The sequence below is a fragment of the Macrobrachium rosenbergii genome, chromosome 34 (genome assembly GCF_040412425.1).
Source record: "Macrobrachium rosenbergii isolate ZJJX-2024 chromosome 34, ASM4041242v1, whole genome shotgun sequence".
NCBI classification, from domain to species: domain Eukaryota; kingdom Metazoa; phylum Arthropoda; class Malacostraca; order Decapoda; family Palaemonidae; genus Macrobrachium; species Macrobrachium rosenbergii.
In genome coordinates, this window is record NC_089774.1 from 5,179,050 (window position 1) to 5,193,349 (window position 14,300).

The 14,300-nt window shown below is 37.9% G+C and overlaps 1 protein-coding gene across 1 annotated transcript in view; it reads left to right on the forward strand.

The window, feature by feature from the left end:
• The window catches only part of LOC136856096 (major facilitator superfamily domain-containing protein 6-A-like), a 32,759-nt gene that overhangs the window by 14,767 nt on the left and 3,692 nt on the right, over positions 1 to 14,300 (forward strand). Inside the window, 9 exon segments of the mRNA XM_067133737.1 lie at positions 1,220 to 1,326; positions 7,227 to 7,381; positions 8,192 to 8,430; positions 9,157 to 9,349; positions 10,196 to 10,406; positions 10,695 to 10,863; positions 12,367 to 12,530; positions 12,979 to 13,182; positions 14,240 to 14,299. Coding sequence (XP_066989838.1) covers positions 1,227 to 1,326; positions 7,227 to 7,381; positions 8,192 to 8,430; positions 9,157 to 9,349; positions 10,196 to 10,406; positions 10,695 to 10,863; positions 12,367 to 12,530; positions 12,979 to 13,182; positions 14,240 to 14,299 — 1,495 coding nt within the window. The 5' untranslated portion in view covers positions 1,220 to 1,226.

Consider the following 14,300-nt stretch of genomic DNA (forward strand, 5'->3'; position numbering starts at 1 on the left):
GACATTTCTGGGGTGATATTAAGGAAATTGTACATTTTTTCGACTCGTCGCCACAGAGACTTAATTCAGACTGATAAGGATCATTATCAGTCTCGTGCTGAAAGAGGTTACTGCCTTATGTTATTGAGGCTTTATCAGAAATCTGTAATTGGAATAAACCAGGAATTGCAAGAGGTCTACCAAAGATAATAGACTTTGAATTTGCTGTTGATCTGAATGCTGTACTTACTGAAACCAGACCTTTGTAAATTTTGTCAGAAGCTGTCAACACAAGGGCAGAGATTTCAGAGAATTCAGAGAGAGAGAGAGACAAGGATGACGTTATATTACTGTATGATATTATAATCTAGCAGTTGAAGAGAGTTTGGATATTAAGGTTTCCCTGTTACACCTTTCAAACTTCTTCACTGTCAATTTCCGTTTCAGCGCTGGATGACCTTAGTTGCCCCAGTGCTTGGCATGTATGCCTGAAACCTATAAATTCTATGAATCAATCAATCGCTGGAAATCTGTCCCAATTGATTCCTGTTCCAGTTGGTTCCTAAACCAGTAATGGAAGCATATGTTCAATGCTCTGAAAACTCTCCTGTTACTGAGCTGCTCATAATCAATTAACCAATAATGTTCAAATTTCAAAGCTGTCATTAAATTTTGATAAAGTGTAACCCACTGCACGCAAGTATTTAATGCTTGTGTTTGACAAAGCAACTTCACCTGGTACCACTTTGTAAGATACAGCTTTTGGAAACAATGTTAACATTCTTCATAATTGTAATCTCTCTCTCTCTCTCTCTCTCTCTCTCTCTCTCTCTCTCTCTGTAAGTTATATTCTGTGTATATATATGTGTGCATACATATATAGATACTGATATATATGGACCGTATGTGTGTACATATTACATATATATATATACATGTACACGTCAGGTTTACAGGTACAGAACACCTTAACTTCAGGTTAAGGAAACAGGAGCCAAAATTGCAGAGAGGACCTTAGTCTCTTGATCTTTTGAAGGCACGCGGCGTCCTGTAGGATATTCCTGGCCTGTCGACATCCTGTCCGCAATATGCTATTATTAGCACGAAATAAAATGGGAGTGTCTTGTTGTGTGCGTGTGTGTATGTGTGTGTATGTTTGTGTGTGTGTATGTGTTTGTGTGTATGTATGTGTAAAGAACCCAGGAACGCCTTCTAACTCCAATTTCCTTCTTTCTTCCAGGATTAAAATGGTGATTAAGAGCCTAAAGTGGGTTAACCGGTTCTGGAAGGACCTCATTAATACCCAATTCATACCTGTCAAGGTCCTTTTCTTCATCATCTATGGCGGTAAGCATTATTATTATTATTATTATTATTATTATTATTATTATTATTATTATTATTATTATTAGTTCTTACAGGCTTTCCTACTCTCCCTAAAAGGTCAAAATATGTCCCACTTTTCAAGGGAAGCTTCGCTGATAATCTTAAATATTTTCACCAATCCTTGCAGTTTCTCGTGACGTTGGCCGACCACATTGTAGTATTCCCTTTTTCCCAAACGTTTCAAAAATTATATATCTAGCTGCATTCTATTTTATGATCTAAATAAGGGTATCACACACACACACATATATATATATATATTAAATTTTATTAAAAATATGATCGGGCGGTAACCTTGTAGCGGCAAAAATAAGACTTTTTAAGACTATTTATAGTAATAACAATATATAACAGTTCTGTTAAGGCTTTTTGGTTGTCTAATCCCACACTGCTCTTCTCCTCCCCGTCCTCCAATCATCTCTCTTTATATTAAAATCAAAATATCATCGTGCAGTTCTATCAAGCACAAATATCACCTTTACCTCATCTTTCCGGACATACCTTACACACCTTGGTCATCCGCTTAAATGCACTTTCACCAACCCACTGCTAAGTTTTGTTTATTTGTGTATTTCTTTCACTGTGCTTTCTTTATTACACTTTTTTTTTTTTTGTCTTTGAGTAATTTGATTCTCAGCAAGTTTTAAGTTCTCCGTTGGGCGAGTCGGTAGAGTTGTCGCCTAGCACTCGCTAGGCCCGAGTTCGAGTCTCCGGCCGGCTAATGAAGAATTTGAGGAATTTATTTCCGGTGATAGAAATTCATTTCTCGGTATAGTGTGGTTCGGATTCCACAGTAAGCTGTAGGTCCCGTTGCTAGGTAACCAGTTGGTTCTTAGCCACGTAAAAATAAATCTAATCCTTCGGGCCAGCCCTCTCTAGGAGAGCTGTTAATCAGCTCCTCACAGTGGTCTGGTAAAACTAATATAAACTTAACTCAGCAAGTTTTTAGGGATGAGGTTGCTACCCTCACCTCTAAGCCTTTTGCTTTACCCACAATGGATGCTGATACCCTGATATTAATATGTATGTATGTATATATATATATATAGTGGTCTATATTAATATATATATAGATATATATATAATATATTTTTTATATATATATATATATATATATATATATATATATATATATACTTGCATACACAGTATCGCTCATATCGTATTGACAACTCAGAATATTAAGTACTTGGCAAATGTACAAGTTGTTAATAGCATTCCATGAGGTATTTTTAAATTTCAAGGTTTCATTAACGAGAGAGAGAGGGAGAGATTTGTGAAAATTTGTCCACAAGGTCAAGCAATGTGGCGCTTCCAGAGAGAGAGAGAGAGAGAGAGAGAGAGAGAGAGACCCATCTGAAGACCGCGCCTGCATCTTCGATAGACTGAAAGACTGTATGGTTTCTTCTGATTTTAAATCACTGAGAAACCACACAAAAAACAGATAGGCAATCAGATTCTGTTCCTTCAGATCCTGACAGGTCCCCAAATAAGTGAAAGTCCATTTGAAGGCGAGTCTAGGCCTAAGGCGTTTCTGTCCAGAGCCTTTCTCTCTGTCTCACAAAAGCCTTATGTTTACACTCTCGACGCCCCTAGATGACGAGGCATTTCGTACCCTCCTCTCAGTCAGGAGCACGAAATGACCTGCCTTTCTAACCTGACGAAGGGGTGAGGTAATTTACAATCAATCACGTTGTCAGTTCCGTGGCTGTTTTCTCCATTTTTCTTGTCTTTTTTATTTTTATATTTTGTTCAGGTCTGGGCTACGAAAATGCATTAGGTAGGCCGTCACACTAGTATTTGCCCAGCAGAATCTGTAATAGATTATCTTGCTTGTGTACAGGCACGACCAAAGTGCCTGGTTAAAAGTGATGTGTAATTCCTGTAGAATCTAAAGAAAAATTATATAAGTCTAGAAATACATTAGCATTTAGAAAATTCCAAAGCTTAGAAGTAGATGAAAAAAAAGGGTTTTTAGTGCCTTTGTCAGAGGACTGCAGCGCTGTCTAACCTTGCCCAAAACGACTGCCTCAAATGGCTGTTTTCCTCTGCATTTCAACGGGACTTAATTGACCTATTTATTCAACAGAGACTATTTTTTTATTCCTTCCAGAGAAAAGAGTCATTATCAGTACACCAGAGGCCACTGGGGGCTTTTGTTTACAAGATGACTTGCTCATTCTTCTTCTTCTCGTCGTTTAGCCACAGAGATTGTTTGCAGCCAAAATATGGTGTCCAATAACCCCTTTTATTTCTGTACATTTCCTGAGCTTAGGATTAGTCAGTAAGCTCTATTTAAAGGGGACTGTTTCTTGGCAAGTCTATAGGGACGAAGTTGTTAGCCCCAAGACCTTTTCTGTCCTGTGTAGACGCTTACACTGCAAGGCCACAGAGGCTGTTAGCACCCAAAATTTGGTGTACAATAACCCCTTTTATTTCTGTACATTTCCGGAACTTAAGATCAGTCAACAGGCTCTTAAGGGGACCATTTCTAAGCAAATCTCCAGGGATGAAGTTGCTAGCCCCAAGACCTATTCTGTCCTGTGTAGATGCTTTTACTCTAGACCCACAGACCTAACATACACGAGCCCTTGTAGCACTGAATACAGTGATCTGAAATCACTTTTGGTCGATGGATAATCTATATGAAGTCTCTCCCCTGTGGGATATGCCTGTATATAATAATGATTTATTTTTAAATTTAGGTACTGTATGTGGTCAGGGTATGAAAGTAATATTTATAATCAATATTATAATAGAATAAATACACTTTCTCTCTCTCTCTCTCTCTCTCTCTCTCTCTCTCTCTCTCTCTCTCTCTCTCTCTCTCTCACATGCACGACATCAGGCAAGATAGCTTTGCCATAAATGGGTAAATTCCTCCTCGGCCAGTGCTGTAGGAGACTCCAGTCTGCCTTAACCGGATAATACCAGATATGTCTCTCCAGGTCGCCTCTCACGCGTTGGCATGGGAACATGCCAAGGTGAAATGAGCGACCCTGCCCCTCGCATTCTCTCGGGTATTATTGGGCACGCGTGTATGACCCACGGGGCTGTTGCATGGTACGGTGTAAGGCCACTCGCCTGCCAAGTCTTCTTTGTTATTTTGGGGTGTTGAAAATGCGTTTATTCTTCTCGTGCCTGGATGAGGATGGTAATTACCGTCTTTCCCTTACTTTTCAGAGGGTGATTTTTTCAAATCCATCTCCCTGAGATCGATCCCAAGAAGGGGAAACTGAATTAGACCTGTTTCCTGGAACAGCATCCAAGTCTCTCTCTCTCTCTCTCTCTCTCTCTCTCTCTCTCTCTCTCTCTCTCTCTCTCTCTCTCTCTCTCAACTGTCAGATGAAACAGCTAAACCTCTCCTCTTTCTGGCAACAGCCCCGAGATCGATCCTCAGGGGAGGTGGGGGGAATAAATTAGCCCTGTTTCCTGAAACATCATTCAATTCTTTACTAATTAAAATGATGACTCGTGCGCCTGGTAGTGGCATGACTGTGAATAAACCTTTTGCTATTAAAAAGACATATATATATATATATATATATATATATATATATATATATATATATATATATATATATATATATATAATATATATATTTTACCCAAATACCTCAAGAACGGTTGAACGGAATTAGACCAAATTTGGTGCAAGAATAAGTCACAAAGAAGAGGAAAAAGAGGAATGAAGGAGAATTTAGGAGGAACTGGAGAGAGAGAGAGAGAGAGAGAGAGAAAGAGAGAGAGAGAGAGAGAGAAAATGACAGTGACTGGCAATAATCTCAATAATCTCACTCCCTCTCCTTCCCCACCCCTTCTCTCTCCTTCCGTTATGATTACCTTGGAAGGAAGGGGCAATTAACCCCCTCCTCCCCGCTCCCCTCCCAAGGCCAACGTGATTTCTGTTGAATGCGAATTTTATTATTTATTTTTTTTTTCATTCTCGGCTACTTTCCTTCCCAAACCGAAATCAAAGCCTGGTTCTTTATTCCAGACACTTTTGGACTGTGGAACCGTTTTCCTATATTAATAATAATAATATGCTTTCTTCAGCAGCTATCTCTTTCCCCCTACGACCTGGCTTTGTCCTTCTGTTATCCCAGTGGCTCTCGTATAACCTTCCTTTTATTAAGGGGCGGGAGGTCTTGGAAAAATACATTAGATTCCCAGTGACATTGACCTTTGGCCTTATAAAGATATATGTCAGTGTTCGGCTAGGTATCTCAAGAACGGGTGAGCGGGTTTGGATAAAATTTGGGTCTGGAATTCGTCTAGATAATTATGTTAATTGTTAAGGTGTAAATTAATTATATTTTAAAAAATAATTTAACATAAAATGTATAAAAGTGAAGATTTTGAATTATAATACAGTAATCCGAACGATTATACAACTGTATGATATTTCAATTGATTTCAGAAGATTACAGTAATTCTGAAATGTCTGAAGTGAATTAGAATTGTACATCACTGTCTGAAAATTCAATTTAATCAGAACTTTATATTTTTTTAGGCCTAGGTGAGACCAATTCCGTTAGGTCTACGTAGGCCCAATTTCGATCATGTCTTAGAAACACGTTTTGACAAGGGAGAAGGTGATTATCAGTACTAGGCCTATTATTCTTTTTTTATTTTTCCGTTAATATTACAAGTAAAAGGAATCTCTCTATCATAAAATTCTTGATGATTTATAATATTTTTTGCAAGGCTTCTTAACTGGAATAATATATTCTTTTTTATGGCTTAATCTCTAAAGATTTTTTTTTTATTTGATAGGCCTATGTTTCCGTATCTAGGCCTTGGCTTGTCCTATCCTGTTTCGTCTTCTAACGTAAATGAAAAATTTATGATTGTTCCCTGATTGGTCCAATGCTTCCTTGTATTTTTATTTTATAAATAGTTTTAATAGACAATGAACCACTTAGGTTAGTTGAAAATGCATTATTATTATTATTATTATTTATTATTATTATTATTATTATTATTATTATTATTATTATTATTATTATTAGTCTAAAAAATACGTCTGACTTCCCTAACAAACTGTTGAATTTTGAAGAAGATATAAAAAGATAGATAATCAACAAGAAATATCTATCTTTATACAACAAAACACTATGTTTCTTAACAATATAATTTTCCTTCTTCATCTCAAATAATTGCAGAAGCTGCCTATTATCCAAATAACCCCTCATCTAACCAGAAAATAATTATTTGAAAGAAAATAACCGAATAATTTCAAGCCACAGTTCTCAACAAGACCCAACTTCCAACGAATTCTTCCGAGAAGAGGAAATCAAAACAAAGAACAAATGACGACTGCCTTCCGCACCGCGCATGTCTTCTGCGCAGCAATTGCATGTATCCTGTTTCTCTTGACAGAAGGCAGGAATGTTGATTGACGGGATAATGATTTTGATTATTATCTTCTGTCTTTGACGTACTGTTTTTTTCAGTTCCCGTGGGACAGGGGAACCCTGTCTCTGTTCCGCTGTCTGCGTTCCACTGTTCCACAGGAGTTTCTGAATATATATATATATATATATATATATATATATATATATATATATATATATATATATATATATATATATATATATATATGTATGTATGTATGTATGTATGTATGTATGTATGTATGTACATCATCTGGAAAGATTATTATTATTATCATTATTATTATTATTATTATTATTATTATTATTATTATTATTATAGATACATCCATACATCCATATAGATAAATATAATATCAAAAATTATTTTCATGAAATATAGCCTCCCCTCTTTCAAGAGGCAAGGATATGCACTAATTCCATCAACCTTTACATTAAAAAAAACTAAAATGATTTCTTTTGCAGCGTCAATGGCTATGTTCCCATTCCTGACTCTACAGGCAAGGTCGCTGGGAATCAACGAACAGGAACTGGGAATCGTCTACGGTGTCATTCCGGTCATTGCCATCTTGGGACCTCCTCTGACTGGGATAGTGGCAGACAAGATTGGCAATTTCAAAGTAAGTCAGTATCCAAAATTTGAGTTTTTTATATATATATATATATATATATATATATATATATATATATATATATATATATATATGTTGAAGATTTATGGTATAGAAGATAAGTAATTAAGATTCATAAAAAATTTCATCATGAAAATGAAGCATGTGTGAGATTTGCTAGATGAGAGAGTGACTGGTTTTGTGTAGAAGTGGGTTTGAGACAAGGGTAACTTATGTGCCCGTGGTTTAATATCTTTTTTGGGATAAGCAAATGAGTCATCAGTAGAATATGGAGTGGCTAATGTTTACAGATGACACATACCTGATTTGGGATAGTGACGAGAAATCTCAGAAAACAATAAAAGTTAGAAATTTTATTTGCAGATATAACAATCGTTTGGAAGAGAAGGCTGTGGGTTAAAGCTTGGAAAAGACTTGGAAGCAAAGGTTGGAATATATGAAGGGACTGTTGAGCCAACTCTCCTTTACAGAAGTGAAGTATTGAGGCCTAACGCAATTAAAAAAATGTTGAGACTTCAAATGAAATTTAATATATAGTCATATGTGGCTTAAGAACTGAAAGGATGAGAAATATGGATATATACATAGAATTAATACAAAGGTTAGCACAATTGAAAGGTTAGATTAAAATATTTTGAGATGGTTGGGTCAGATGGAGAGAATGGAAGACTATAGCTTAATGAAAACCTGGATAGATGATGAAAGAAGGTATTAGAAAGCAAGGACTTTCTCTAAAGAAAGCAAGAGAGTTAGAAAGCTAAATAAAATACCCATTTTCTCTCTCACTTCCCATCATAGTATTTCCTGAGTCTCACGATGGCCGCTAGCGGCTTCGCTTCCCTGATCTTCCCGGCCGTGCCCATGGGGCGTAGGACCATTGACCTCCCTGATGACCTGCCCCTGAGGGTGACCTGTGGCGCTGCCCTTTCGCTAGAACCTGACCTGAGGTTCGAATCGCCTTACAAGTGCAACTATCTGGAGAATGTGACCTCAGTCGACCTTACAATTGGGAACTGCACTCTCTGTGGGACACAGAGGTAAGCTATGTGGTGTCTTAGAGAGAGAGAGAGAGAGAGAGAGAGAGAGAGAGAGAGAGAGAGAGAGAGAGAGAGAGAGAGAGAGACAACTGTCCCACATCTCAAGTCAATACTTTCATCAGGACGAGTCTTCATGGTTACGTCACTAATGTTTACGTTTTCTAAGTTTTGTTTTTGTCCAGTATTATTTCTCGTGTTTTGGTTTAATGGTCCTTCTTATTCAACTGTTTTCATTCTCTGGTATCTTGTGGTTTATTATTGACCCGTAGTTCTCAGTGAAGCTGGATTTAAATATTGTTTTAAATTTTTTGTGCCAATGCGGATGAGTTGAGTCACTGAATCTTCTTCTACCAACGGGTGTATTTACACGGACACCGAAATACACATACACACACGTGTGGCCAGATATTCAGATACACACGTGTATGGAGGTGTATTTACACACACATACACATACATGAACAAGTATGCTTCCATAATTCAACTAAAAGCAACGATTATTCTGTTCTTTGAAACACAAAAACGTCAGAAGCAATCGTGGTTGATAGACCTATGTAACGGCTCGCAAACATACACACAAACACACACACACATGCATATACCTCCAGAATTTAACCAAAACCAACAATTTCCCGTTCTGTGATTAAAACAAACAAAAAACAGTAAAAATACCAACGGCTGATAGCCATATCTAACGTCCCTAACCCTAAAAACACTTTCCCTCAGATCCTTGGCCATCGTGGCGGAAGAAGAACGAACGCTGTGCCTGGAGGAAGGCGCCAGTTCCTCGGGCTGTATTTTAAACCAGTACCTGACCAACGTCTCCAGACAAATTTCGGCGAGGCTCGTCGGGGACGTGGAGAGAAATTCGAGGCGCCTTCACGTCCAGGGCTGGAAGTGCCCCCAGGTGTCTCTGGAGGTGAGTGGCCTGCCTGCGCCATGTCGGTCTAAAAGGCTTTCCGCAGAGCCGTTGGGACTCTTCTGGCCGTTATTTGTGATATATTGTGAATTTGTCGTTTTACTTTCGTCTTTGTGTTGCAGTTTTTACACAGGTATTATTATTATTATTATTATTATTATTATTATTATTATTATTATTATTATTATTATTATTATTATTATTATGCAGAAGCTGAAACCTATTCATATGGAACAAGCTCTCAAAATTCAAGCCTTCAAAAAATATGTTCATTAGAAAGAAATAACAGAAGATAAATTGGAAATACAGAAAGAAGAGATCACTCATTAAAAAAGAAAAAATAAGCAGCTGAATGTTTAAGTGGTTTACTAAATATAGATGTATGTTTGGTCTATAAAAACTAGAAATGTTAAAACTGAGATATTGTTGATTCTAGTCTCAGATGCAGAGTTCTTCTTTGGGAGGTAATAACTGTTACTTAAATTTTCATTGTACAGGAGTTTCTCTCTCTCTCTCTCTCTCTCTCTCTCTCTCTCTCTCTCTCTCTCTCTCTCTCTCTCTCTCTCTCTCTCTCTCATCAAAATATCTAGACTTTGCACTAAGGAGCTGGGAGCCTGAACCAAAATTATTCTATCAGTATGAAGCTGCCTTCACAAAAAAGGAAAGTCTCTCTCTCTCTCTCTCTCTCTCTCTCTCTCTCTCTCTCTCTCTCTCTCTCTCTCTCTCTCTCTCTCTCTCTGTACAAGGAAACTAAAGCTCTCATCTGACTTAGTCTAGCCTCTGTAACTGTAAGGAAGCAAAATAATATTAAAACTTGTAGTAAACTTCAACCATTTTTCCATACAGTCCATAGACCTAGCTGCAGCAGATGCCGTGGCCTACGAAACAGCAAAATCCGATTTGCAGCACAACGGAGCTGCAAATTGTACCCTGCAGTGCCAGGCTACAGTCTCCAGAGATGCCCTGTGCACGAACAAGGTCACAGAAGAAGACATTAACCCGATGTTGACATTCTGGTGTTACCTGTTGGTTCGCGTTCTCAACTCCCTGACCTTAGGTAAGGTTGCTCTTTGTAAGGGTACTCTTAGTAAGGTTACTCTTGCTAAGGTTATTCTGGGTAAGGTTGCTCTTTGAGAGGGTACTCTTTGTAAGGTTACTCTTGGTAAGGTTATTCTTAGGAAGGTTAAATATAGTAAGGTTAAACTTAGTCAAAGTTACTCTAGATAATGTTAACTAAAATATGAATATTTTAGCCTATTCTCTGTCTAACACATAGGGAAGTTTTTTTAGCACTATCCATCTTTAATAATGCAGTCCAGTTTATTAATTTCTTATTCCCCAAAAGCCACCAGCTTCACGCTCTTCGACGGCGCGGCCATTGCCGTGGTGAGGGAACACAAAGGAGATTATGGACTGCAGAGGCTCTACGGAAATCTTGGAGGAATAGTCCTGACTCCAATATCAGGTCAACTCATCGACCACTTCTCCAGTGTCAATAACTTCCAGGATTACAGGTGAGTTTTCAAGTTGTACGATAGGTAATTAGGAAGCCTTGTCCTGCATGTATGCTGGGTTGGTGATTGTCTGTCTGTCTGCACTTTTTCTGTCCACCCTCAGATCTTAAAAACTAGTGAGGCTAGAGGGCTGCAAATTGCTATGTTGATCATCCACCCTCCAGTCATCAAACATACCAAATTGCAGCCCACTAGCCTCAATAGTTTTTATTTTATTTAAGGTTAAAGTTTGCCATATTCGTGCTTCTGGCAACGATATAGGACAGGCCACCACCAGGCCGTGAGTGGGGGCGGCTCATACAGCATTATACCGAGACCACCGAAAGATAGATCTATTTTCGGTGGCCTTGATTATACGCTGTAGCAGCTGTACAGAAAACTCGATTGCGCCAAAGAAACTTCAGCGCATTTTTTACTTGTTTATTATTAACTTTTATTTATTATTACTTTAACTCAAATTACTAAAATGTCTAAGTTCTACAAAATAAAATTTCTGGGTAACAAAATATATATAAACATACAGATGCCTGCATTCACATTGATTCCCATCTTGAAACTGTAGACTATTATAATCCAGTTGTAGATACAGCACCTCTTCTCACAATCTCATTGTAGCAAGGTATAAGCTTCAAAATGCAGGAGGGCCATTATCCAAAAATTTTAAAAAATTAAACTGTGTAATATGAGTTTGTTTCTACATGCAGACTAGGGAGCATCATGAAGAATTTTTTAAAGGTTTTTGCAATACTAAAACCTTAGAAATTGTTTATTAAAAGCTAACAGTTTTCTAGAGTAAAAATGGCTAGTTTGATGACCAAGTTCAGGATAGGGACAGGGAGAAACCATTCACTCAAAATCTTGAAAGACATCTTCAGTTTCTCAACTCCTTGTGTGACAAGTGACAGAATCACATTGGTGCAAATGACCCCTTGTCACAAGACACCTTCTTCTTTTAATCACTAGGAGGAAACTAGATGATGAAATTGTATGCCATTTCACAATGATGGATGGGTTCTTATAGAATTTTAATTTAAAAATCAAATTTGTTCATGCATAACATCAAATAAAAATGAAACCTGTTCCATTTTCAAGTCTGTGCCTGCAATTTAATATTACCCACCATATTTAATCACTTGACTTGTAATATAGTAGCTATTATTGCCAGCAAGGCTGTGAGGAGATATTCTTTGTCATGTATGTCTGTATGTGTCTATAATGAACCAAGTATCTTGACAACGGATTTTGGTCAAATTTGGTGAAAGTATTCACCAACTGACCTTTTTAAAATGATTCAATCTTGGTGGATATCAGTGAGGAATTCGACAGTTTGACCCCTCACAAAGGTCACTGGTCAAACCTAGATTCATATTTAGTGTGCTCAGGGTGAGCGCCTTTGCCATAATTGTTGAAAAGTGGTGTTTTCTCAGTGTCTGTGTCAACAACACATCTCAAGAACAGACAGACGGACTCTGACCAAACTTTGCTCTTGAATTCTTTCACCAGACCTGCATTCTACGTGTACTGCTGCTTGAAGGAGCTAGCAGCCATAATAATCCTCTTTGTGGATCTAGATTTCCGCCAGCCCTCCAACAAAGTGATCAAAGACTTCCGGATGCTGATCAAGAAACCCGAGATCGTCACTTTCTTGACGGCCATGTTGATCACAGGTAAGTGACCTCAGGTTAGCTTCTGCTTTTGTTTACGTTGTGAAGTGGTGATTGAAACTACTTGTCTCTGTAAGTAAACATTTAGATTTCTGTTTTATACAGAGTTACTAATAAATGCAAGCCTTTTTGAGCTCGAAAATGAACGTCAAAGTAAAAAGAAAAGTGCGAAAAATAGATAAAAATATAGAAATTACACCAGACAGTTTCATCACCCAAGGCCTGTTCAAAGACAACATATCCTGTTTCAAGATAAACTTAATAATTAACTCAGGAAATAGTCATAATTTAACTTGAATTTAAAAGATTTCATCTAAGGCCATGTCTGGAAATTGGCCTCTGGCCTCTTGAACCAAAACACAAATCCTGCTCTTCAAAACTGGTTTATTATTCTAGGCCTAAGGATTTTCTTTAAACACCCGTTACACAAAATCCTGCAACGATCCTTCAGGTACCTGCTTCGGACTCCTGGACACCTTCCTCTTCTGGCTCCTGCAGGATCTAGGGGCCACCAAATTCCTGATGGGGATAACGGTCACAGTCGGTAATCTTGCAGGCATACCCGTGCTCATAGCCTCAGGCTACATCTTCAAGAAGTTGGGCCTCGTTAACACCATCGTCTTCGGCATGATTGTGTATTTCGTGAGAATGATAGGTGAGATTTCTCTTTTCCAAGTATTTAAGAAAATTTATGCACCTAAGAGCTGCTGTGACTATGTTCATACTGAAATTCTAGTAGTTCTCTCGAATATGACAAGATCTATGGGAAGTTCTTTATAAAATATTAAGCCATATTCATACTCTAACTGCTGAATAACTGATGGACCTCATTTGCACAAAATTCCACAACATTAGCTCGTTTATACAGCTGTTTAACAACTCTGCTTGCATCATGTATACTAAACAAACTGCTTTATACCTTTTTATTTCATTTGCATCTGACATCCACGCTTCACTCCTGTAAAGGAGGATTGGCTCAACAATTCCTTCTCACGTTCTCACCTTGGCTTCCATAGACACTCCAAACAAGTAGTAGCAGTAATAGTAGTAATAATGAGGATTTGCCTTTGCAACGGCTCCCATGCTTGTGCTATTTTGCTTATATTGAAGTATATTATTTCTTATGGTACCATAGGTTTTTAATAAGTTGTTTTATATATTTAATGATTCCTCTCTAAGCAGATCTGTGAATAGTAAGATAAAACCTATTGGTTCCTCTTTATCGCCTGACACTCTTCTTGCCTAACCTCTCAGTTTAATCCTGTCATCATCCATTGTACTCATTCTCAAATACCTATGCTACTCAAACTCTTTCATTCTTCTGCCATCCATATTAACATTCAATGCTCCATCTTCCTGGTTGATAATCTTGCTCTTGGCCACATTGGCTCTCAACTCTCTCCTTTTCCAGGAATTTCAAACTTTCACTAGATTACACAGCTTCTCTTCACTGCTACTGATCAGTTCTGTGTTGTCTTTAAGCATCAGCCATTCCAAATTCTGGCTTTATGTCTAGTTTCAGTGTGTTCAAGTATGTCTAGATTAGACACTTTAGAACTTAAGTCCTCCAACACTGGAACAGCTTCCATAGTTTTAATGACCACGGTAGCCAAACGCAACACCCATCCAGTAACGCGTCCCCTTTCCATATAGTTACAGGGAGAGAGACCAAGTCAGGATATTGCCTCATTCCTTAAATAATCCCTCCATAGGATACTCGTTCCTGACCAACCCCTGGTGGTGCATGCCCTTCGAGATGCTCGAGTGCTTCAC